Here is a 27,266-nt window from a genome sequence, read left to right as displayed (position 1 = left end):
GTCTCATTCACTGGGTTTTGATGTATTTGTAACACATGTACTCCTTGGCCTTCGTTTTATAACTAACATCCTAGGTCCCTTTATGGGATGCCGTTTTACTTCAGTTTAAATATTTTGTGTTAACCATAATCTAGCTTCTTTTATGGTAGAAGGGGATGATTGATTTACTTTTTCTGTTAGAAGTCTTTATCTTAAAGTGTGATCCTAAGACCACCGGCATCAGAATCATCAGGGGTACCTGTTAAAACAAGATTTGTCTGCTCTTCCATGCCCACTAAATGAGAATCTCTAGGGGTAAATTTTAGAAATTACTTTTTACAAATCTTCCAAGTCATACCTGTTTATACAGTCCATTCCATCTGAAGTTTTTCTGGACAGGATAATCTCTCCTGTACCTGATACTTCATAAGTTTCAGCTTTCATGCTAAGTTAACACAAAGCTGTATGTTCTCAGATAGCCTGTGTCCATGGCTTCCTGTTTGGGCAAAATGGGGACTTTACTTTCACAGCAGATTGTCACTTGCGTCCCATAAATCTACAGCTTTTGGAATTCCTTTCAGTCTACAGTAGATGCAGTCTACAGGGGCTTTGTTTTTGAATTAATATTATTATATAGTATAGTTGAAATTATTCAGGGGAATTGCCTGAGAAATTGCATAGCTTTTTGCTTTGCCAGATTTATGAAGCCACAACACATCCCTTTTCTAATTTTCAATCATCAGAAAGCTAAATATATAATCTAATCCTCAGACTAGTTTGTAGAGATGCCTATAATGTACAATTATGCCCTTGAGAATCTAGGACTTCTTAACTCAGCACTAATGACATGTTGAGTTACCTACATCTCTACTGTGCTGGCATACCCTGTGCACTGAGATATTTAGCCGTATTTCTGTCTTGTACCCACTAGGTGGCAGTAGCAACCCCCCCGGTACCTGTGGAGACAACCAAAAATGTCTCTGAACTTTACTGAATATCCTCTGGGGACAAAATCACTCTCGGTTGAAAATCACAGCCTTAAGAAATGGTTACTGGAAGGAACTGCATGTAAGGGTGGTCTGTGTTACTGAAGAAACTTAACAACAATAACAAAAGTTTTTGCTACTGTTATGTTTCAGTACTTTTTAAATACTTTCATGGGATTTCTCTAAAAATTGTTCTTTTTACTAGGTAAAGTCTGTCATGGTTCTATTTCTTCATTGATTGCTAGGAAATTCAGCTCAGTTTGCACTAGTTAACAGTGACTTTACTAAACTTCTGAGATTTTCTTGCTTAGCTCTTGTTCTTTTATCCTTGATGGTTTTTTCTAAATGTCTTATGAACCACTTAAAACTCTTGATGAAGGCAGGTGTAGATTTTAGGTAAGTAAAGAATCCTATTCACTTTAAATGGTATTTAAATAGGGAGTGAGTTAGCTAATTGAATTTACTGAAACACAGGGATTTTCTTCTTGCAAATAAAGCATTAGTAGTGCTTTCAAATGAGAGCTATAAATGGTTTAGTTTGAGATTGAATGGTTAAGGAACAAGTAGTAAAATGTGAGCAATAGGGAAGAAAGATGAACAAGAAAATGGTCTTGTAGTGGGTATTATCTACACAGTTTTGTATTCATTCTTACTATAACAGAGATAATAGATGAAGAGAAGGAACTTACTGTATTCTAGGATTTTATTATTATAGTGTTAATGTTATGTAGGACTGTTTTTCTCGGAGATATTACATTGGAGAAGTTTGATTTGACTTTGGAGGAGAGGTTCACATAATGGCTAAGAGCATGGCTTTAGATTTCTCACTGTTTCCTAGCCATGCAACTTTAGGTAAGAGTCTTAATGCTTGTATGCCTTAAGTTTTCTTACTTGTAAAGTAAAGTTGACAACAATACTACCTGTTTCATAGGGTTTGAGGAGGATAAATAAATAATAGACATAAAGCTCTTAGCTTAATGCCTGGGCCATAATAAGTGTTCATTAACTGTTAGCTGTCATTTTTAATCTTCATTTAAAATTATTCATAGATTAATGATATGACTTTAGAGTTTTATTATTTTGCATCTCAAGATATGATTAAAATATAGGACATTGTTTCTGTAGAGTATTTGATAGTAGGATCTTTGTACATATCATCCTTTATAGTACTTCTTAGTGTCAGAAAGGTTTATGTGAAAGATAAAAAATAGCCTTTAAGCATATAGTAATATGAAATGTCACACTTTGTAGAAAATGGTTATAATAGACTCATTTTGTAATCTTTACTCTGTAGCACAAATTTTTAGAACTTATTTTGGGGTAGTCTTTTGAGGTTTATTTAGCACTCTTACTTCCATTAGTATCTTAATAGATGATACATATTTATTTGCCATAGTGTGACATATTTCATTATCATAAGAAAAATAATATGCTTCCTAAACAATCAGAATTTAAATCATAATTTTTTTAATAGATAAGGCTTCAAGGAAAAAGACTGGAAGTGCCGTGGTTTAGCCATGCCCTCCTGCTCTGTTTTCTGCAGTTTTAGGCTTGATCTTGCGTGATGTCATGGATCCTTAGAGGGAGAGCAGTGACAGAAAATAAAAGAAGGGTGGTAATTGAGCTCTTTGGGATTGGAACTGCTGACAGTCCCAAAAGATGGAGCACAAGTGGCATGGTCTTCTCTATCTAGGGCTTAAGCTAGCATTACTTTTCTCCTTTATAGCAAACCTTAGAACTTTGTTATTACTGTGTCTTTTTGGATTTTCCCCCAACTGTTATGTTTTTGCTTTCTTTCTCCTTTAATTTTGGTTTCACTGCATATTATATGCTTTAATTTTATAGTGATCTTCTGTTAAAACAAGAGATCTTTAATCACTGTTGAATAAAAAGACAAGGCAAAACCTTCATTTATTGGAAATGAATTCTGTAAATGGTCAGTCATGCTGCCTATTCTATTATGAATGCTAGTGTTCAGTATACAAAATGTTTTGATAATTGTAACCTGAATTAAAGTAGTATTTTGAAACTTTTTCATTGCATAATTTGCTTCTGAACTACTAACTTGGCTATAGCTGGAGCAGAGGCAGTGACGAATAGTGGAATAAATGTGCTTTGAAATCTAACTGGAGTTGTGCCTGATTCCCAGTTGATGTCTATCAGCTTATATAATCTTGATCTTAGGATTTCTTGGCCGAACACTTGAAAATTAGGATCCTTACCTCTGGCAGGTGTTAGGGATTCACAGGAAGTAAGCGTGAGAGCGTGTCTGGTAGTAAGGGCGTTCTGCGTCAGGTTGTCTTTCCCCTTCCAGTCTCTACTGAACTATCTCATCCCTACGACTGAGTTTACTTCCTTGTTGAAAACAAAGTCCCAGAGTAACCTTTGAAAGACTTATATTTATGCCAAAATTAGAAGGAAAAAGAAATTTGAAAAGAAGCAGAATAGAAGAAGGCATATAGCAGAAAAAAGAATTGTTAGCTCTGATAGAGTACTTCTTTAGATAGCCAGTTCTTCATATTGGAAAAGAGTGAATTCTCTTTGCTCACATTGTTCCTGGTGTTTTAAGTCAGAAATATATTTAAAGAGGTGGGTGTGTTGCATTTTAGATTTTTATGTAAATTGTGATCTTTTGGCTCATCTGGACAATTTTGCCTGTACAACTTTTCTAATTCTTTCCCCAAGTCAGTGAAGGCGGGGTGGGGCCTGTAGCTATTTAAGCAGGAGATTGGGAGACAACTCATACATGCTTCTCAGGCAGTAATGGTTATAATGTTCGAATTGAGCTCCACGTACTGTAACTTAGCCCAGTGAACCTCTGAGCTACCTACTTTGTTGGATGGGCAACGCAGAACTTCATGGCCATTTTTGATTATATCATGTGATGCATTTTTACTGTTGCCAGCGTGATACTGTAGCAGTGGCTGTTCCACTATCTGGATATTGCTCACTCAGGAAACTATGCAGTTCTGATTTCCAAGTCTATGGCGTATTGTAATTCTCTGCCTAGGTATTTTTTTGACTGTGTTAGAGGTTATTAAGCATTTTATAGCCTTTGATTTTAGAAAGACCATTTTAGTTTATAAATCTTAGAGTTGAAAAAACTTCCTGGTGGCTCAACTAGTAAAAGAACCATCCTGCCAGTGCAGGAGACACACGAGATAAAAGAGTTCGATCCCTGGGTCGGGTAGGTCCCCTGGAGAAGGAAATGGCAACCTGCTCCAGTGTTTTTGCCTGGAAAATCCCGTAAACAGAGGAGCCTGGCAGACTGCAGTCCATGGGGTCACAAAGAGTCAGACATGACTGAACGCACATACTCACAAAGTTGAAAAATAGAAGACCCTTAGGTTTCTGTTTTAAAATTGTGTATGAAATTCCACTGATACAAGTAGTACATTTATAAATGTGTTTGTAGATTCTCTTATCTACTGTTACATAATGATTGGGCATTGAAAAAGGAAAAAGACATACCCAGGAATTAGATTTCTTTCCCTCTGTTTAAATACTCATTTGCTGTGTGATATTTGTGGTTTTCTTTGTTTAGAGATATTTTCTTATGTAGCATAAGATTCTGTCTTTTCTGGAAAGATTGTCTGGATAAATATTATATAGTACATAATGAAACATATATGCATTTGGGAAGTTCATGTATTGTAACCACTCTGTTTTTTAAGAAATTGCTACAATATTCCTCCAGTGGAATTTAAATCAGCTATGGTGGATCACTTGTTTTCCCTAGTTTGCAGATTATTTTAGGCACGTGAACTGTAGTTCACAGATTTGCTTATATTACTTGAAGTCAGTTTATCTTCCAATAAATTATCTAGTTTGGGGATTATATGACAGTAAAAGAAGTTTGTATTTCTCTTAAGATGTTTAAGTTATATGCCAGCAATTATGTGTGTGATGTTTTGTCTGTTTTCAGGTCCAGTGATGCACCAGCAGCCTCCTTCTCAACAGTACAACATGCCCCAGGGAGGTGGGCAGCATTACCAAGGCCAGCAGCCACCAATGGGAATGATGAGTCAAGTTAACCAAGGGAATCATATGCTGGGTCAGAGGCAGATCCCTCCCTATAGACCACCTCAACAGGGTACGGCTCCACGGGGAAAAATTCTCACAGTGCTCGAAAGGCTTTCCATTTTAACAAACTTTTCATATAGGCAAAGTTAGAGCCTTTTCTTTCTTGATTTTGAAAATTATTATTTTTCTTAAAAGGTAATAGGTATAGTAGGTACAGAGGGTCATGAAAAGTGGATATGAACTCCCTGGTTTATGGTTTTATTTATTCTTTTCTGGGAAAAGGTTATGTCATCAAATTATTATCATAAGCTCACTAATTTACAGCAGAAAATATTTTATTTTTGAGAAATTACTAAATGTATGATCAGAAACAAACCCTAATTTGTTTCAAACTGCTGTAATAACAGAAAGGAAATTAATTTTCTGCCAGTTTGAATCTGTTTTTAGAAAGGTTGTGTTTGTGCTTTTTGAGTTGCTGTTGTTTGATATTGCACGTGTGGTCTTAACATTGATTTCTGTGAAATGTAGTATGTGTTGTTGCTGTTTATGTATGTGTGTGTATAAGAAAAGTCAGAAGTGTCTGAGATGCCAAAGCATGGGAAGGGAATCTACGGCTGCGAAATAATCTGTCATAACATCAGATTAGACGGAATGCCTTTGATGACACAGAGAACAAACTATTTACATCTTGACTGGTTGTGGTTTTTCAGGCCCACCACAGCAGTACTCAGGCCAGGAAGACTATTATGGGGAACAATACAGTCATGGTGGACAAGGTCCTCCAGAAGGCATGAACCAGCAATATTACCCTGATGGTAATCTCTCCTAATGTTAACTTTCCCATTTTCTATCCCTGCCCAGTATTAATGTAGCTAGCTATTCAAAACGTTGTAATGAGAATGAAAAAACTAACACTGTGTTTCTTCCAAATTTAGAAACACATCAGTAATCTAAAGCATCAATCGTGGCGTTAATTTATAATCTATTTTAAAGTATATTTTGCTTGGTTATTCCATATTTGTATCATCAGGCAACATGTTCTATCATTGGAATCCTATCTTATGTAAAAGAAGATCCTTTTATATTTGGAATTGTTCATTTGAACCAAAGCAAGTGTTACTGATTTGCTTTTTTAGAAAACAGCTTTATTGAGGTAATTCATACACCATAAAGTTCAACTGTTGATTTACTTTTATTCATTGTATAAATACAAAGAGAATATAGTTCTTGAGTATTCTACCAAATTTTATCCTGTTAGTTAATATTACATATGTCTCAAAGAACTATGGTTTATATATGTTATCATTTGCATTTGAGAAAAATTTTGGAGGCTAAATTATATCCATAATATACTTGTTTATATAGAGTTAGTAGAATAGAAAGGCATTTGAAAATCAGATTTTAACTCTAGTTATTTAGTTTAATGGTAATTTTATTTTTTAACGAGAAGGTGGCTTGTGAAAAAATGGTCAGTAAAAGACGTACTGTGTTTAGTAGTTAGCCAAGCATACAAGTAGACTTTCATCATACAGTTCTTTGTTTACCTGTATGCTTGAAAATTTTATGAAATTTTAATGTTGAAGAAAAAATAATCCAGACATATAAAATTGATCAGATAGAGGTAGCTGTTCACATTACAAAATGATCTGTCTTGTCTGGAAGGATTTGCCAAAATCTTCATTGATATTAAGCTCCCTTGATATAATTAGGTAAAACTACTTAACAGAGAAACTTGGAGAAACTAAGAACTTGAAGCTGAAATGTTGAGACCATTTGACCAGAAGCTAATGTAAACTAGCAGGAGGATATGACTTGGTGTATTTAAAAAATCATATTATCTGCCACTTTCTGTCAGTGTATAAATCATAAGTGGTATATTCCTGCAGAGATTCTGCTTATATAGGCAGAACAAACACTCCTTAGAGAATTTTGCACACAAAATATGTGTTTCTTAGTGGTAGTGATACATAAGGATAATTTTGGTTAGAAAATATTTTTTAAAAAAATTTTACTTGCCCTCAGTTATTTAGAATGTTGGAGGTTTTTTGTTTTCCTTTCACATGTAGACATTGTTTTAACTTTTTTTTCTTGAAAAGCTTTAGTTACATTTATATACTATAGATATATTTATATTGTTATAAATACAAATATTCTATTCAAAATAGATACTTTTTTTGTAAATAGCAGAACTTTAAGGTTGCTATAAATAATTCTTTTATTGTACAATGGAATTTAAAAATTTAAGCCGTATATCATTTTTACATAAATGTGTATTAATATATTTGTCCAATATTTACATAGAGTATTTCATTTATAGCAACAGTTAATTTTCTTAAACAGCATTGGATGTTTTCTTACTACATTTAAATACTTAATGCGAGTAAATATGTAGATTAAGGACCAACAAACTTTTTTCTGTAAAGGGCCAGGGAGTAAATATTTTAGTCTTTGCAAATCCTGTGGTCTTGGTCTCAACTACTAAACTCTTGTAGTAGCATGAAAACAGCTATAGAAAATATGAATGGGTATGACTGTTCCAGTGAAACTTAATTTGCAAAAAGAAGCCACTGGCTGTATTTAGACTGCAGGCCATAGGTTGCCAATCTATGATGTAGATATTTAGGAGGTGATTTGGAAACATTGGAATACTAGAGCTATGAGTATTATATTTATTCATAACTATATTCCTCCTTCCTTAATTAGGTATTCTTCTAAAATTTAGTTCAGGTCTTAGCTAACTGAAAGGTTTTTTCCTGCAATTTCTTTGGGCAATTAAGTTAAAAGGACTAAGCCTAGTAAGAGTTTCTGTAAAAACTATGTGCACAAACAAATAAAAATGAAATTCTTACTTTGGAAAAAAAAAAAAGGACTAAGCCTAGTCATCTTGCAGGTGTAACTTATTGTGCCTTAAAATGAAAGATGTGCTCTGGCAGTTAACACAGTATTAATTTTTGAAGGTGTATGTTTATGATACTCTAGAAATATTTCCTAAAGTCTCCCAGAATAGCAGCATTAAGCAATATATTTTTGCATCTGAAAATACTTTGAGATACAAATACTTCAAGGAAGTTAATACAGAATGTGAAATATTTAAGTTTCTTTTAGGGGGAAAAAAACTTATGGAGCTCTTTTATATTTTGCGTTGTTGTAGCATATGCTGTGGAATTGGCGACCAGCAGAAGAGGTGTTTGACAAAATATGATAATTGCTTCCTTTGCTCATTTTAATTTAATTCAGGTTATTTACATGTGAAAGGCCTAAATGCTTTCCTTTTCTTTTTTTAAAAAAATGCAAGATAAAGTTTTTTTTCCCCTCCTTGATGAGGATTATCAGAGTTAAGACTAAGTGTAATGTTTCTAAAACTGTTTTTTGCTTTAAAAAGAAAATTGCACGTTATCTCAATATGAAAGCAATCACATTTGGTAAATATTTGGCTAATGCAATTGAAATTTTTTATGTATTTCCATTTCTTTTTCTTTTTTTTTCAGTTTTATCTGAAAGTATAAATATATTTAGGGTTTTCACTCAGTGGCCATTAACGTTTCTTCCTGTCTCTTGTCGAATTGATGTAGGTCATAATGATTACGGTTATCAGCAACCGTCGTATCCTGAACAAGGCTACGATAGGCCTTATGAGGATTCCTCACAACATTACTACGAAGGAGGTATCTATATACCTTCACACACATACACATATATATCCCCTTCTACAGGAACAAAAATTCTTGCATAAGACAACTTCTACCCACGCAAAGCTCTCGTAGAATACTAGTTGCTGGCTATCTTGAAAGTTCCAGGGAGCCTAGAACAATCAGAATAATTTTCTTACAAATATTTAAAATGTATAACCATGACTTGCCATTTCTAACAACCATAAAAAGACTAAAACATTTTAAAATAATTTTTTTCCTCAGTGGAAATTTTCTATTTGAACATAAATCCATCAATCCAATTTTTTTTTTCTTGTTGTGTGTTCACATATGTATAATTTTACATATAAGTTTAGTGCCTCTAGGAAACAGCTTGCTGATCTTGTGTAGCTAGTGTGTGCTCTTGTAGCTGTCTTTAATTTTTGTCTTTTTTATTTTATTTAGCATAGTCATGATCTTATGACTGTGATGTTCCAGTAAATGTAATGCTCGTATGGCAGAGACGCTGAAAATGCTGCAGTTCAACCTTGCAAAATTGGCTTTAACTGCAGTTTGTTTGGCCGAAATCCTTCTGTTTGGTTTGAGTTTTTTCTTTGTTTTGTTAACTTTAAAAAATCAATATAGCATTTCATTTTGTTCTTGTGTTGTTGGCTATGCATCTTAGAGGAATAAAGTTAATTAAGCAAACTCCTCAGTATTTTCTTTTTGTCCTCTTCTCCGATTATCATGTAGGAAATACGCAGTATGGCCAACAGCAAGATGCCTACCAAGGACCACCTCCCCAGCAGGGCTACCCACCCCAGCAGCAGTACCCAGGGCAGCAAGGCTACCCAGGACAGCAGCAGGGCTACGGTAATTGCTTCTGGCAGTTTTAACTTAGTTCCCCCTGCAAAATGTGGAAGTGGATATTTAATTTTCATTTGAAATTTCACAACTTTAGCTCAGTCTACTCGTGGAGTGTCTCTTTAAAATGTTCTTAAAACTAGTAGTCTGTTTAAGAAAAAGCATAAACTGGAGATGGCTCATTGACCACAGGTAAGGTATAGAAAGTCATTTGAAATGAATTCATTAATTAATGAATTCCTAAACCTGTTTGACATTCATGACCAGCCAGTAGCTTTGCATGTGCTTAGAAAACTGATGAGTTGGGTGATTTTACTAAGAGTATCTACATAATCTGCTTGGCAAATTCGTTTCCAAAACGAATGACTGTTACCATGAAAAGTAACATTGATGTTTTAGTATACAAATGAGGTCCATTTGGAATGCCTAGAGAAAATGTTTTTGTCATGCCCTATTAAAATAGCTGTGTACACTTCCATAGGGGTATGTTTATTGCAGGTATGTATCTTACAGAGTTTTGAGGAAGTATAGCCATCTTTTCTTATTGTATTCTCACTGTAGTCTTTGCTAGTTGGCTGTCTATTAGATAGGGAGTGGGGAATGATACGGACCCAATATCTCAGTCTTAAATATCAGTCTTAATTATCTATGGCTACTTGAGATATAGGAAAATATGGTTCCTATGATAGGAGATATAGCTGCTTAATTAGATACCATCTTTTGCTAACAGGGTCTCTTTTTTTACATCAATATGTCTAGATGACTGTGGTTCAGATCATGAGCTAGCTTCCTATTGCAAAATTCAGGCTTAAATTGAAGAAAGTAGGGGAAACCACCAGGCCATTCAGGTATGACGTCAATCAAATCCCTTATGATTATACAGTAGAGGTGACAAATAAATTCAAGGAATTAGATCTGGTAGACAGAGTATCTGAAGAGCTATGGACGGAGGTTTGTAATGTTGTACAAGAAGCAGTGACCAAAACCATCCCCAAGAAAAAGAAACGCAAGAAGGCAAAATAGTTATCTGAAGAGGCTTTACAAATAGCTGAGGAAGGAAGAGAAGTGAAAGGCAAGGCAGAAAGGGAAACATATACTCAACTGAAGGCAGAGTTCCAGAGAATAGCAAAGAGAGATTAGAAGCCCTTAAATGAACAAGCAGAGAGATAAAGGAAAATAATTGAAGGGGAAAGACTAGCGTTCTCTTCAAGAAAATTGGTGCTAACAGGGGACATTTATGCAGGGATGCACATGATAGAGGACAGAAGTGGTAAGGACCTAACAGAAGCAGAAGAGACTAAGGAGAGGTAGCAAGGACACACAGAAGAATTAAACAAAAAGGTCTTAGTTACCCAGATAACTACGAGGGTGTCGCTCACCTAGAGCCCTCCTGGAGTGTGAAGTCAGGTGAGCCTTATAAAGCATACTATGAACAAAGCTAGTGGAGGTGATGAAATTCCAGCTGAGCTATTTAAAATCTTAAAAGATGATGCTGTTAAAATGCTGCACTCAATATGTCAGCAACTTGGAAAAACTCAGCAGTAGCCACAGGACTAGAAAAGGTCAGTTTTCATTCCAATGCCAAAGAATGTCCAAACTATCATATAATTGTGCTCGTTTCACATTCTAGCAAGGATATGTGCAAAATCCTTCAAGCTAAGCTTCAGCAGTATGTGAACTGAGAACTTCCAGATGCACAAGATGGTTTTCAAAGAGGCAGAGGAAGCAGAGATCAAATTGTCACCCTTTGTTCAATCATGGAGAAAGCAAGAGAATTCCAGAAAATCATCTACTTCTGCTTCACTGACTATGCTGAAGCCTTTTGTGGATCGTAACACACTGTGGAAAATTCTTAAAAGAGATGAGAATGCCAGATCACCTTAGCTGTCTCCTGAGAAACCTATATATGTGGGTCAAGAAGCAACAGTTAGAACCGGACATAGAATGACCTGTTGAAAATTGGGAAAGGAGTACATCAAGACTGTATATTATCACTCTGCTTATTTAACTTATATGCAAAATGTAGGACTAGATAAATCATAAGCTGGAATCAAGATTGCCAGGAGAAATATCAATGACCTCAGATACGCTGATGATACCACTCTAAAGGCAGAAAGTGAAGAAGAACTAAAAACCTTCTTAATGAGGATGAAAGGAGAATGAGAAGTTGACTTGAAACTCAACATTTAAAAAAAACTAAGATCATGGCATCTGGTCCCATCACTTCATGGCAAATAGAAGGGGAAAAGTAGCAGTGATGGATTTTATTTTCCTGGGCTCCAAAATCACTGTGAACGGTGACTGCAACCGTGAAATTAAAATATACTTGCTCCTTAGAAGGAAAGCTATGACAAACCTGGACAATGTATTAAAAAAGCAGAGATATCACTTTGCCGACAAAGGTCCGTATAGTTGAAAATATCATTTTTCCAGTAGTTGTGTGCAGATGTGAGAGTTGGACCATAAAGAAGGCTGAGCACCGAAAAATCAATGCTTTCAAACTGTGGTGCTGGAGATGACTCTTGAGAGTCCCTTGGACTGCAAGATCAAACCAGACAATCCTAAAAAATCAACCCTGAATATTCATTGGAAGGACTGATGCTGAAGCTCCAATACTTTGGCCACCTGATGCTAAGAGCTGACTCATTAGACAAGACTCTGATGCTGGGAAAGATTGAAGGCAAACGGAGAAGGGGGCAACAGAAGATTAGATTGTTAGATACCATCACTGACTCAATGGACATGAATTTGAGCGAACTCTGGGAGATAGTAGACAGAGGAACCTGGCATGCTGCAGTTTATGGGGTCACAAAGAGTCAGACCTAACAGTGACTAAATAACAACAACATCTTACTCTTTTTATTCATTGATTTAAACTCTGCTGTTATTATGGGCACCTCTTTCCACCTGTAATAGCAAATCTGAGAACCAGAATCAGGCTAAAATTCTCTTGCACCTTCGCAAATAAGCACTGAAATTTCAGGCAAGTATTGGAAGTTAGGTATCGATCAGTTCTGGTTCCCTAATTCCAAATATGACTTTAGAAATATTCCATGTATTTCTTGTCTTTTTGAAGGGATATTCTTACTACTCTCAAATGGCATTTCCATTTCATGACCATTGAACATTTGTACATTGAATAAATAGAGTATTCTGGTTTTATTGTGTTCATATGAAAACAAATGTTACATAGATCAGTCAGGTAAGTTTATTGAGTTAAGAGAAATATTTTCAGTGGAAAGGTTAAATGCTTTTCTGTCTGACGCTGGGGAACCCACTTTGCTTATCTGTAGGTTTTAGTTGTCAAACTTCATTCTAATAGAAAATTTAGTTTTAATAATCAGGTGCATAATAATTAAATAGTCAAAAGAGTAAACTGATGGAATTTATTTAAGCTTGAAAATTTATTCTCTTTGACATTCCTCTATAATCAGTGTTTTCTATGACAGGTTTTGAATGGCTATGATTGAAAACATTTAAGCAGGAAAGCACTTCAGCTTATGCTTTATAAAGCATTCTTGACAATAGACAGTAGTAGAATTTACAAAATAGACATATTTGTTTGGCAAGCCAAATTAGTCCCTTGTCTCTCTGGACGTTGAAATCATTCACTTATATGTGTTAAGTATTAAAGGTGATGGGTACACAGAGGGTAACTTTTGAATCGTGTTTTTTCACATGCAATCTGTGGCTTTTCAAGTCTTTTTTAGATTCTGTTTGTCGGTGTTTGTCAGTGTAGAGCATAAAGCTTTCTTTTGGTGATTGCGAATGTAAATCTGAAATTTACATGTAAAATCATTCTTTGTGATTCTTCTAGTGATTGCAAGCGTAAATGTTGAGTTATACAGCTGCAACTGTCACTGATTTCCAAACTTTAATTAGAAATTTCTTCAGTATTTTAATTTGAATCTACTTCTTGCTTTTTTCTTTTACCCCTTGCTTATACTGGTTAACTTTCTAATAGAAATACAGATGAGTTTCCTTAACATCATGTGCTTTACAACTCCCAAGTCTCTCACTCATTTTGACATATGAAATTTTAATGGCTAACACATAGCTTAATAGTTATACTGAATCAAAGCATCTTGGTACATGGTAGTATCTTTACAGTATTTTTTTTATAATTTATTTTTAATTGAAGGATAATTGCTCTATAATATTGTGTTGGTTTCTGCCAAATGTCAGCATGAATCAGCCATAAGTATACCTATGTCCCCTCCCTCTTGAACCTAATAGTATTTCTACTTATAAATTTTGGAATTTATTTCAAAAAGCATTTGAGAAGAATCAAGATAGCAAACTATTCTTTTGAGTTTAAAGATGAGAACATAGTAACATCTAATTCTAAACCCTTTCTAGAATTCTAGGAACTTGCTATATTTTCTTCTGGAGTTTTATTTGTGTTAATTATTTTGCAGGTCCTTCACAGGGTGGCCCAGGTCCTCAGTATCCTAACTACCCACAGGGACAAGGTCAGCAATATGGGGGTTACAGACCGGCACAGCCTGGACCCCCACAGCCACCGCAGCAGAGGCCTTATGGGTACGACCAGGTAAGTTACTTGGCCAGCTGTGTGGCTGCCCCATTGTGTGCTCACTCTTGATGAGCTTAAATGTTTTTCATTTTTCCCTCATTTTGTTTATAACATGAGTTAACCAAAAAAAAGTATTTTCTCTTGAGTCTTTTTCATAGAATGCTAGCACAGTCAATGGCAACCCACTCCAGTACTGTTGTCTGGAAAATCCCATGGACAGAGGAGCCTGGTGGGCTGCAGTCCATGAGGTCACTAAGAGTCAGACACGACTGAGCGACTTCACTTTCACTTTTCACTTTCATGCATTGGAGAAGGAAATGGCAACCCACTCCAGTGTTCTTGCCTGGAGATTCCCAGGGATGGGGGAGCCTGGTGGGCTGCCGTCTATGGGGTCACACAGAGTTGGACACGACTGAAGCGACTTAGCAGCAGCAGCAGCAGCAGCATAGTTAATCATGGTTACTGTAGCATATAAAACATGGCATTCTCCAGGCACCAGCATTCATTCATTTTCATTCATTTATAGTCTCTCTCTAGTCTTTACCCGGCAGGCATGCTTCCCTTAGCCCTTCCAAACATTATTCTGTCTTCTAAACCCCTTGATTTCTCTCATTTTCCTCCTGTGTATTGTTCAAGACTACTCAAGACTTGACCTGTTGAAATGTGGAGTCCATCGGAGTCAGTGCTCTCCCAGGCTCTCAGCTTCATGTCAGCATATCCACCCCACTTCCTTAGCAGCCACGATGTCCTTTCTCTTTCAATCCATACTCATAACCTTCCTCTGCTGCCTCCTATACCCATATCCATTATGTCAGATATTAATAATCTTTCTTTCTCCCCTGTTATCTTTCCTTCTGCTTCCTTCAGATAAGTATAAGTGTATCTCATCCTATGATGTCTGTATTCTCTTAAACCTTCTTTTCATCAGTAAATTGCTCAGGCTTAATAATCCTCTGCCACGGTCATTGTTTTATGAATCTTCTCATACAAGCTCTAAATTATTAAGATGATTTATTACATTGGCAGGTTTTTTTTTTTTTTTTCTTTTATTGACTTCAGGTTTGTTTAATGTCTTTACAGTGAGGAGAATCTGATCTGTTCACCACTTAAGCTGCCTAAAATACATTACTTTTTAATGTTAGGGTTACAGGACCAGTGGGGACGATCTGGTTTGAGGAACAAGTCATATACAGTGCTGGTTAGATGCTGAGGCATAAGCAGCTCTTTCGTCAGTGCTCTCTCAAGTGGGCAACCCTCTTGTACTGACACTTCTTAGTTAGTTAGGAGGGAAAAATAAAAGGCTGTGGACAGATAAGTAGTATTAAAAAGAATGTACTAAGATTAAGTCAAAGGATTAGAGGAAGTTTTATTTAATTGTAAAATAAGTGTTGACTAGTGAGTATTTAAGGACAAGATCCCTGAGCAGATATAACTTAGGCTCATTCTAATCCATGGCTGTTGAAAAGTGGTCCTTTACTCCATAATTCAACTAATTTTTATTAATTTCCCGTGTGTGCTGGACACTGTTGTGTCCTAGATGAGTGAAACAGACCTAGTCCCTATGGCTCATGGAGCAACTGTCTCGATCTTCCTTGACCTTACTTTAGCGTTTGACTCGGGTTCCTATTTCCATTCTTAAGTGGTCTTTTTTAGCTTCTACATCACTACTGTTTTGTTCCTCTTAATTTCCAGTGATTCCTTTTCTACTTTCTGCTTGTTTCTCACCTTTCTTTTACCCCATCAGTTTCTTTTATCGGCCCTTGGCTTATTGTTTTTCTCAGTCTCTATTCCTCCTGTCTTACGTTTTCAGTATCCTTAGCCCACCCTTCTCAACCCAACTCCAGCTCCATTTTTTCAACTGTGTTCAGAACATCTCTCTGGGTGTCTTGCCATTTTCTTCAACTTCATTTTCTTCCTGACTCATCATGTTTCTGAATCTCCTAAACTTACATCATTCATTAAGTAAATGGTTCTTGAGCAACATTTATATGCCAAGATGGGAATATATTAGGAAAATTAGATCAATATGGACTCTGCATTTGTGAACTTAAGTCTAGGTGGGATACAGACAAGTAAGTAGATAATATGATGTAGTGTGAGAAGGTACTTGTATGAGGGAAGGCAAGATTTTTGTGAAAGGAAGCTCTTAATTCAGATACATATTCCTTGGGAAGTATAAGTGCAGGAGCCCAAGGCTGAGAAGATATTAGCCAGCTTGTTGTAGAGAACAGACGGGTATTTTCGTCAGAAAGTGCACTCATGAAGGACTAGTATTAAGATATGTGGCTCAGTAAAGCAGAAGTGTGGGGAGGAAGAGGCAAAAGAGTGGAGAGATAAATTAGGGCCAGGTTAGGAGGACTCTTATAAGCTGAGTTTGGTCTTTATCTTGGTAATGGTGTGGGTTAACCAGATTGCATTCTCACCAGCAGTGAATGGGAGTTCCTGTCACACGGCATCCTCATCAGCATTTGATGTTATCAGTGTTCGGAATTTTGGCCATTCTAGTAGGTGTGTGGCATATCTCGTTGTTTTATTTTGCATTTCTCCAATGACATATTATATAGACATCCTTTCACATGCTCATTTGCCATCCATATATCTTCTTTGGGGAGGTGTCTCTTCAGGTCTTTGGCCCATTTTTTAGTAGAGTTGTTTATTTTCTTATTGTTGAGTTGTAAGAGTTCTTTGTATGGTTTAGATAACAGTCTTTATCAGATATGTCTTTTTCAAGTACTGCTTTGTCTTCTTGACTTTTCTTATTTTTTTGACATTGTCTTTCTCAGAGTAGAAAGTTTTAATTTTAATGAAGTCCAGTTTATCAGTTATTTCTTTCATGGATCACACCTTTGATATTGTCTCTGTAAAGTCATCGCAGAACTCAAGGTCACCTATGTTTTTTCTTATGTTGTCTTCTAGGAGCTCTGTTAGTTTTTTATTTTACATTTAGGTCAAGTTCTTACTTAAATTAATTCTCTGAATTGAGAAAATCTTAGTTGTTAAGATGTGTATCTAGATTAACTTTTTTGTAAAATGCAGATGTCCAGTTAACTAGCACCATTTGTTGAACGAGACCACCCCTGCACTATTGTATTACCTTTGCTCCTTTGCCAAAGATCAGTTGACTGTATCTCAGTGGATCTATTTCTGGGCTCTCTATTCACTTCCCTCTATCTGTTTTTCTATTCTTTTACTAATTTCACATTGTCTTAATTGCTGATAGTAAGTCTTGAAGTTGAACATTGTCAGTCTTTGTTCGTCTCCTCTATTATTCTATGGTTATTCTGGGTCTTCTGCTGCTCTGTATAAATTTTATAATTTTCAGTATCCAAAAATAATTTGCTAAGATTTTGGTTGGAATTGGGTTGACTCTTTAGATCAAGTTAGGAAGAACTCCTATATCTCAACAGTACTGGGTTTGCTATACATGAACATGGAACATCTCTACATTTATTAAGTTCTTTGATTTCTTTTATTACTTTTTAAGTTTTCCTTATACAGTTCTATGTATATTTTATTAGATTTATACCTGCAGCCATGAAATTAAAAGACGCTTACTCCTTGGAAGAAAAGTTATGATTAACCTAGATAGCATATTCAAAAGCAAAGACATTACTTTGCTGACTAAGGTCCGTCTAGTCAAGGCTATGGTTTTTCCAGTGGTCATGTATGGATGTGAGAGTTGGACTGTGAAGAAGGCTGAGCGCCGAAGAATTGATGCTTTTGAACTGTGGTGTTGGAGAAGACTCTTGAGAGAGTCCCTTGGACTGCAAGGAGATCCGACCAGTCCATTCTGAAGGAGATCAGCCCTGGGATTTCTTTGGAAGGAATGATGCTAAAGCTGAAACTCCAGTACTTTGGCCACCTCATGCGAAGAGTTGACTCATTGGAAAAGACTTTGATGCTGGGAGGGATTGGGGGCAGGAGGAGAAGGGGACAACCCAGGATGAGATGGCTGGATGGCATCACGGACTTGATGGACGTGAGTCTGAGTGAACTCCAGGAGTTGGTGATGGACAGGGAGGCCTGGCGTGCTGCAATTCATGGGGTCGCAAAGAGTCGGACACGACTGAGTGACTGAATTGAATTGAACTAAGAGTTTAACTTGTGGGGGAGAATTCTTATGTAGATGGTATTGTTTTTAATTTCAAATTCCTCTTGCTTATTGCGATAGCTTAGGGTGAATGGTGTGAGATTCATGAACTCCGAAGATTTAGCTTTAGGACCAGAGACCAGACTTGATGACTCAAGAGCTTTTGTGTAGCAGAGCTTCATTAAAGTATAAAAAGGGACAGAGAAAGCTTCTGACACAGACATCAGAAGGGGGTGGAGAGTGGCCCTCTCACTAGAGTTAAGCAAGGGAGTTACATACTTTTCTAATTGGTCATTACAGTAAATCAAAAGGTCTCAAGTTGTAAAAATTTTACCAGACCCACTCCCACAGTTTACATTTTAAGATAACAGGATTAGAACTTAACAGCAGAAAGATTTTACCAGACCCACTCCCGTAATACACATTCTAAGATACCAGGAATAGTCAGAAGATTTTCAGGAAGGAGAAACGTTTTCTAGCAGGATATGTTGTTATATAATCCTTAGTACAGAGTTTAAACCAAGCTGTTTGTTATGTAATCATCAGTTCCAGGCTTAAAGGAAAAAATGACTTATGACTCAAACTAAGGAATATAGAGGGAAAAAAAGACGTTTGTCCTTCCCTTCTCCTTGAGAATTCCAGACCCCTCTCTCCTCCTCGGGGACCCTGGACTTCTTATCAACCTGCCCAGCAATTGACTCTCTCAGTTGCTAGTGTATAGGGGAATTTTCTGTGTTAACCTTGTATCCTGCAACCTTGCTTATTAGTTTCAGGAGGTTTTTTTATTGTTGATTCTTTGGGATTTTCTCCTGAGTCAGTCATGTCATCTGCAAACAAAGACAGTTTTATTTCTTCTTTTGCAATTAGTGTATCTTTATTTCTTTTTCTAATTGCATAAGCTAGGAATTTCAGTACATTGTTGAGAAAGAGTGGTGTGAGGGGATATCTCTGCTTTGTTCCTGATCTTAGCAGGAAAGTTTCATTAAATACTATGTTAGATGCTTTTATTTCTAGCATAGCATTTATCACCATGTGACACATTATGTTATTGTTATTATCATACTCTCTTCCCCTAGACTGTCAGTTCTTTAAAGACTTCACCATGTCTGTTTTTATCACTGTTGAGTCTCCACCATCTAGTGGAACACATTGCTGCTGTTACTGTTCAGTTGCTCAGATGTGTCCACCTGTTTGTGACCACATGGACTGCAGCATGCCAGGCTTCCCTGTCCTTCACTGTCTCCTGGAGCTTGCTCAAACTCATGTCCATTGAGTTTGTGATGCCATCCAGCCATCTTGTCCTCTTGTCATCCCCTTGTCCTCCTGCCCTCAATCTTGCCCAGCACTGGGGTCTTTTCCAATGAGTTGGCTCTTCATATCAGGTGGCCAGAGTATTAGAGCTTCAGCTACAGCATCAGTCCCTCCAATGAATATTCAGGATTAATTTCCTTTAGGATTGACTGGTTTGATCTCTTTGCAGTCCAAGGGATTCTCAAGAGTCTTCTCCAGTACCAGAATTCAGAAGCATTAGTTCTTTGGTGCTCAGCTTTCTTTATGGTCCAACTCTCAAATTCATACATGACTACTGGAAAAGCCATAGTTTTGACTTCATGGACCTTTGTTGGCAAAGTAGTGTCTCTGCTTTTTAATATGCTGTCTAGATTTGTCATAGCTTTTCTTCCAGGGAACATACTGAGTAGTCAGTAAATATGGTGAATGAACATATAAGGCCATCAGTTCCTACATCTGAATGGTGATCATAAGAATTAAGAAACCCCTAAAAAGTATTTTGACAGTAAATTTAAGACCTTGATAGGATTAGGTGAATGAAAAAATCAAATTTAAAGATGGTTGATATTACTCAGCTATTGTTCAGTCTAGGGACTCTTCACACCATACACTCTCTAGAAAATCTCATTTACTCACAGGGTTTCAATTTATCGTGCTATTGACTGTCAAATCTCTATTTCTAGTCTGACTTTCTCTTCTGAACATCAGGTGCCTAGAAGGCATCTGCAGTTAGAAATAGCATATCAGTTTCGTATAACCAAAGCATTCATAATCTCTGTGCCACACATTCCTCCTTTCTGTGTTGTCTGTCAGAGAGAGGCACTATTGCCAAGTCAGAAAGCCATGTGCCACATTTGGTACTTAGGTCTTTCCCCATCTCCCTCTCTCCATCTAGTAAATGACAAAATCTTGTTAGCCTGGTCTCCTTCAACATTCTTGTATCCATCCACTTGTAAAAGTGCCTTATCTTTGTTTAGACCATCAATATGTCCTAACTTCATCACAGGATGAAGGGTTCCCCCGTGCTATCTTCTTGCATCCCTTCCCATTCATTCTTTTCTCTAGTCAGAGGAATTTTGTAATTTAAAAAAGGAAAAGAAAAGTTGGAGAAGCAAAGCGAGAGATGCTATGCTGAGGCTTAGAGAGTAGAAGTGATTGACCCGAGATGACAGAGGTTAGCAGTGGTCGAGCTGGGTGCTAAGTTCTGAGTAACTAGAGACCCAGGGACTGGACCCTTCCCTGTACCAGGCTGCCTCCAGCCACACCAGCTATGTGCAGAGCGTCTTCATGCTCTTCTTCTTGAATAACTTTCTGAAGCAGAAATTATAATTACCCTCACTTGTCAGATGAGAAAATCAAGAAAGGGAAGGTAGGTAACTGGCCTCAAGGACAAGAAACTGTTAAGCAGGAGAGTTAAAACTAGAAATAGATTTCTGGCTCCAAAACCCTTACTTTTAACCCTAGAATTTGCTAATGGTTGCAAATATACAGTATTTGGGGGCACTTGTTATCCTAGTGAAGTGATTAAGTCTAGATCAAGTTACTTAAATTTTCAGGGCTTCAGGTTCTTCATCTATAAAGTGGAGATAATGTATACTGCATAGGTAACAGATGAACACAAGGCACTTATTATGGTGTTTGACATATGGTAAGACATAAGATGTTATTGAGATGTATTAACAGTTAGCTATTATTGATACTAGTCAGACTTCTTACATCTGTTACTTCAAGCTGTGTGTTACCAAATAATCAATAGCTTCTACTCATTATTATTGTACATTCTTTTTTATTTTCCAGTTCCCTAAGCGTTTTTTAACCATTTTTTCTCCACTTAACCATTTTTTCTCCACTTTTGCTTTAGCTGGGGCTTCCCTGGTGGCTCAGAGGTTAAAGCGTCTGCCTCCAATGCAGGAGACCTGGGTTCGATCCCTGGGTCAGGAAGATCCCCTGGAGAAGGAAATGGCAATCCACTCCAGTATTCTTGCCTGGAGAATCCCATGGACAGAGAAGCCTAGTAGGTTACAGTCCACAGGGTCGCAAAGAGTCGGACACGACTGAGCGACTTCACCTTACCTTACCTTTGCTTTAGCTGTGTCTGCTATTTGAATTGCCCCTTTTTTCTTTTCTCTGCTGTTCACATTTTACTATTTTCTTAAGGCACACAGTCTCTGTGAAATATTTTTAAAATTAGTTTAGTTGTGTTAACCTTTTCCTTAGGGTTACCTAACCTTAACCTTAGGGTTCTGAATGCTTATAGAACTTGTTCTGTAACTACACTTTATTTGTAAATTTTATTTTCCCCGTTTTTCAGATTTCTTACAGTGATGAGCATAGAATATTTGCTCAGTAAATGTTTGTAATTGCTTGAATATCATATTTGGCATACAGTATTGAAGAAGTCTTATGAGTCAGGCACTCATCAATACTTGGGGACTAAGAATGGATAAGACCTAGTCCCTATCATTAATTCATACTATAGTAGAGAGATGATAAGTTCCGTTTATATGGCACATCCGTTTTTACCTCTCTCCTGCATTCACATCATTCATAATATGTGCCGCTTGCTTTCATCATCACTATCTCATTATATACATTCACTAGGAGAGCGTTTTCTTCCAACATTAAGACTCGCTGATTTCTAATTTTTTTCTAATTTTTGAAAGCGCTTTCTCATGTCCTCTCTCATTTGAGTGTCCTAGCAAACAAATGAGGTAGAACTCATGTAACCTTAAACAAAAAATTGAGATCCAGAGATGAATATGTTACGGCCCCCACCTTATAGATGAAGAATCTGCATCTCAAAAAATTAACAATAGAGTTGGGACTTAAACTTAGTATTTAGATAATTTTATAGTTGAATAGCAAGTTCCTGTATGCTAAGCATTTCTTATTTTAAACGTTGTACTCTAGGCGTTTTTGTGCTTCCCTGGTGGCTCAGACAGTAAAGAATCCACCTGCAGTGCAGAAGACCTGGGTTTGACCCCTGGGTTGGGAAGATCCCCTGGAGGAGGGCATGCCAACCCACTCCAGTATTCTTGCCTGGAGAATCACCATGGACACGTGGGGTTGCAAAGAGTTGAACACAACTGAACGACTAAGCACAGCACATAGGAATTTTTAAACAAAAACAGCAGAGAAGAACCTCATGAATCCCTGTGTACCCACAAACCAACTTCAACAATTATCAACATTTTACCAATGTTGTTTTATATACTTCCCATCCTATTTTATTGAGTATTTTAAAGCAGATCCTACCTATAAATATTTCTTTTTATAATTTTATTTTTTTAAATGGCCTGTGTAGTTTTTGGCTGTGCTAAGGCTTCATTGCTGTGTGGGGCTTTCTCTAGTTGTGGCAAGTGCGGCTGCTCTTTGTGGTGCGTGGGCTTCTCATTGCAGGGGCCTCTCTTGTTGCAGAGCATGGGCTCAGTAGTTGTGGCACACGGGCTTAGTAGCTCCCTGGCATGTGGGATCTTCCCAGAGCAGGGATCAAACCCGTGTCCCCTGCATTGGCAGTTGGATTCTTAACCACTGGACCACCTGGGAAGCTCTACACATATTTTAAGATGAGCTCTGACTTTAAATCTTTCTGAATATAATTATGTAAAATACATCAATATTTTTAAAGCCTTAATTCTATTTATAGAATTATATTATATATATATATATATTCTATCTATATATCTGCTTAGATATAGTGGTATTCAGATTTTCAAGTATATCTACTTCTATGGAAGTGTAAACTTTTTGGGTACTACTTCTTACGGTATAGGAGGATTTCAACTCTAGAATACTTTCTTGATATAAAATAATTAATGTGACTTAGAGGGGGATATTTAGCCAGAGGAAACAGCTGATTATGTGCTTCCAGTGAATACTGTTTTTGGAAAATAAGTGCTTTTATGAGCATCTTTTTAAAACACATTTAAGATATTTTATTAAAGTAATTTTTTTTTCTGGTCTCTCTTTTCTTCTACCTTTCTTTTTTGGAGATAAAGATTTTCCTTCTCTTTTCTAAAAACCTGCTTTAACAGTTGTATACTGGACATTGTTTACCTCCGTTATAGAATGTTTCTATTTCATTCATTACCTCTTTTATATCTATACTTTATTTTCTTTCCCTTGCTATCAGCCTACAGGCCCTTCAAACCTACCTTATTAAAAGCAACAAAAGTAAAGCAGTCTTTCTTTGATTTTATGTACCAGCTGCCTACCTGAATATGTCTGCTGATACCTCACTGACCTCAGGGAAAGTCCCAGATTCTATAGACAGGCTATAAGGTTCTTTTACCCTTATCTCCCAGATATCTCTTCATCCTTGCTACTTACCCTAAGGTGTTACTAAGTTAATAACATAAGTTATTATAATAATCCAAACAGTTACAGACTTTGTATATTAGCACATAATTTATACACTGATACACACCATGCCAGAGTTTAGAGCCAGAACTTCTCACTCATTCCGGATCAGTTCATCAAAATTCGCCAGAAACTTAAATTCTCATTATGTGCTGTTCTAGGCTCAAAGACTTAGAAATCCATTTGCAGCTGAATGTGATGTCAGAAAAAAATCAGAGATACTGTATACCTAAATATAGAACAATTTCTGTATGTTTTGAAAGTAGCTGCTTTTGCTGCATGACAGTGTAAAGACTGACCTGTGATTTTCTGTGCAAACTATTATGGTCAAATGATCATCTAATTACATTTTAAAATTTATCTTTTAGGGGCAGTATGGAAACTACCAGCAGTGAAGAGTACTTCCATTCCAGTAGCCAGAATCTACTAGCAGTCATATTGTCGCCTCAGCACTGTGGACACCTTCCTGTGAAGAGACCCTTCCATTCCATCTAGTTTTTGGAAAAACCTTGTGGATAAGCGGCTGTTTCATCCGTAAGCAGCCTGTGTGGCTTAGTTATAAAAAGGCTTTAGTAGCTCAAAAATACTCTTGATTTCACATGTCTACTCTAGATGGCAACATTGGACAGAAAATACAATGACATACCCAATTTGCAATGATTTTGGAACTGCGTTTCAAACGGACTGTTACAGACTGAAAGGTGTGAACAGCTTTGTATGTTTATGAAGGTTAAGGGAATTTTAATACTTTTCCATAGATTCTTTTGTAAGGGGAAGAGGGAAATGTACACTTTTTACAGCAGCAATATTTTATATATTATGTTTATTTCATGTGGTGAATATGCAAGGCGGTACACTACGCGCTGGGCAGAATCAGAACTCCTCTGTCAGTGGGGATGGGAGCATGTTAGATACTTGATTGTGCTGGTCTCAACATGGTGTCCTGTGAAGCTGAAGGTGGGGGAAGACAATGCTCCCATGTGTCCCCTACTAGGGTCTTCAGAGGACATTCAGACCCCTTTTCTCTCTTAGCTAATCAGGGGCACTGTGGTACAGTTTTGAGTAAAAAGGCGTTTTTTAAAGAAGCTTTCCAGTTTTGTGGACAAAAACCTTTTTTATAAAAGATCATTTATAATTCTGTTTTAAAATGTGAGGCAATAAGAATTACTTCATGTGGGATCTGAAGAATCTTGGTTAACAGTTTCATGTAAGTCCTCTCCTAAAAGCAATAACTGAACCTGAAAGTTTTGATTTTACCTTGTTTGACTAATCACTAGCAAGTAATATCAGCACATTATATAAATGATATCAAAGAAGAGTCAACAATGATGCATTTTATTTTTTAACATGAGAAGGATAATTGGTTTCTATAATAAGAATAGTTCAGGAGACTTTATAAACCTTCCTTTCAACTTTTCTTGACTGGAAATAATGCCATTTATAAAGGAATACTTTTACGTTTTCCCCTTTTTTATGTTGGTTAATAGAACACAGAGATGTTTAGGAAAATGCTTGCTGATGAGGTTTATTCTGATGTATATTAAAAGCATAGAGGTTGCATTTCAGATCACTCTGTTTTATTAGCATGGTCTGTTTCATCATACGTGAGACTGTCCTGTGCCTGATTGTTTGAGCTGAGTTCAGGGATTTTGCACTGGGCAGGAAATCATGCATTGAGAAGTTTATAACCACGATTATTTAAGCGTGATCTGAAAATATCGAGCCCAAAGGTAAGTCGCTATTTTCATCACAGTTGCCTGTGCCCAGGGAATAAGGTATATTCTTTATAATTGGATTGTTTTTCCCCACTTACAACTGGAAACAAAACAGAAGGGGTGCCATAAATATGAAAAAGCAAAATGTACTGTTCTCAACATACTGTAACCAAAAGGAGAAATTTTAATGTGTCTCTGTGTGTATGAAAGAGAGTGTGCGCGTGTTTTAAGGTCTGAATAAGGCTTTTTCCAACATGGTCAGTAGAAAATGGACATCAAGTTTGAACAGATAAAGCATGGACAGCCTTATTGTGACTGAAAGGCTTTTAGGTTCTGTGCCAATTTTCCACCACTGTGTACTTTGTTGCTATTTAAAACTGTATCAACTCTAACAGAAGAATAAATTATTTGTGATTTTAATTTTCTCGTTTGTTTTTTTAAATTAGATCTCTTTGACTCTCTTGTTCTGTCTGGAGACTCTGCTGTGGGTTTTTTATATAAGTTAGTCTAGTATAAGCAGACTATATTTGTATTCTAGGACTATCGAAATTCTCTTGTCATGCCCAAGTTAATTAGAATTAACTGTTCAGTAATCAGCATGTTGTGTGGGCTGTTTGTTATGGAATTCTTTCTCTGAAAATGAAGTCCATGAGGCTATAATCAAGATGACTGAATTAGATAAATGAGTTGAGGAGACGAAATTGTGCTGAACCCAACCTGGTTGTAGATATGTTATCTCATTTGAAATAAGCTCAACTGACATTAAGAAATAATTTGTCTTGCCAACCCATCTTCTGTTGTCTTATTCTCCTTTTAATGGAAACTAAAATTGCAATTTTAATAAGCAGAATTTCCTCCAGGACTTTCTTCCTGGAGACTACCACATTTGCAAGGTTTAATTGTTTTATAACAGTCCTGTTTCGTAGAAGTTTTTAATTGGTGGTGACAAAAATTACCTTACTCCTTTGATACCTGGTAAGCTGAATAACTTTACCAGTAGCTTTCTACCAAGTTTGACATCACCATATAGACCATATATTCTAAAACTGGAAATTTCGTTTTAGCAAAATGGATTATTATGAAGAAATATCATACCATCCCATAAAATTCCAGAAGCAAAACATTACTAAGAAGAGCAGGGCAGTTATTGATCACGTTTAAAAATATTTAACTGTGCTAGTTTAGGCATTTGAAAACATGTTAGTATTCTGTACAGCTTTGATGGCAACTTGCTTTTGGTTTTGTTTTTAATTTTTTAATGTGTTTTCTGTGTATGTGGAGAAGGGTATGAGGATCTTCGTGTACCAGAAGTCTAAATGAGGCACTTAGCAATTCGTAGCTTGTGTTGTCTTTACACCCACCCACAAATTGAAGCAAACACTATGTCTTTTCATTCTTGCAATAAATATCTCTAAAAGATAAATACTTTTTAAAGTAACACCAGGATTCTTCCTGCTCTGGAAATTTTGTGTTTTCAGTGTCAACAATGAATGAAAAATCATCTCAGAATATGTATGGTTTAATTGCTGCCTTTTCATTTTAAAAAGTCATTTATATTAAATCATTAAGGTATTAGCAAAAGTATATTAAGTGTACAATCTTCCTAAATTCATCTCCTATATGTAACACTTGTTAAGAAGGTTTGATGCATTTCTTCCAATTTGATTTTATACACATAAGCTGAGATATTTTCTCTTCTTAAACAAAATTTGAATTGAACTAACCACACTTTTGCAGCCTCTTTTTTTATTTAGGTAAAAAATGTCTTGGATTTTTTGTTTGTTTTTTACAATTGCA

General features: G+C 36.5%; 1 protein-coding gene across 4 annotated transcripts in view; it reads left to right on the top strand.

The window, feature by feature from the left end:
- Positions 1–25,324, top strand: part of SS18 (SS18 subunit of BAF chromatin remodeling complex) — a 72,616-nt gene extending 47,292 nt beyond the window's left edge. For 2 of the 4 annotated variants that reach the window (XM_040264764.1, XM_040264763.1), the window contains exons 6-11: positions 4,891–5,058; positions 5,699–5,803; positions 8,561–8,653; positions 9,371–9,490; positions 13,900–14,033; positions 24,123–25,324. In XM_040264764.1, coding sequence (XP_040120698.1) covers positions 4,891–5,058; positions 5,699–5,803; positions 8,561–8,653; positions 9,371–9,490; positions 13,900–14,033; positions 24,123–24,149 — 647 coding nt within the window. In that variant the 3' untranslated portion in view covers positions 24,150–25,324. The remainder of the gene's footprint in view (positions 1–4,890; positions 5,059–5,698; positions 5,804–8,560; positions 8,654–9,370; positions 9,491–13,899; positions 14,034–24,122) is intronic. The other 2 variants (XM_040264765.1, XM_040264766.1) reach the window with 1 other exon arrangement.
- Positions 25,325–27,266: the final 1,942 nt, after the last annotated feature.

Source organism: Oryx dammah, unplaced genomic scaffold (assembly GCF_014754425.2).
Source record: "Oryx dammah isolate SB20612 unplaced genomic scaffold, SCBI_Odam_1.1 HiC_scaffold_22, whole genome shotgun sequence".
Taxonomy (NCBI): Eukaryota; Metazoa; Chordata; class Mammalia; order Artiodactyla; family Bovidae; genus Oryx; species Oryx dammah.
Note: the sequence above shows the minus strand (reverse complement) of the source record. Positions and strands in the feature narration are given on the sequence as shown.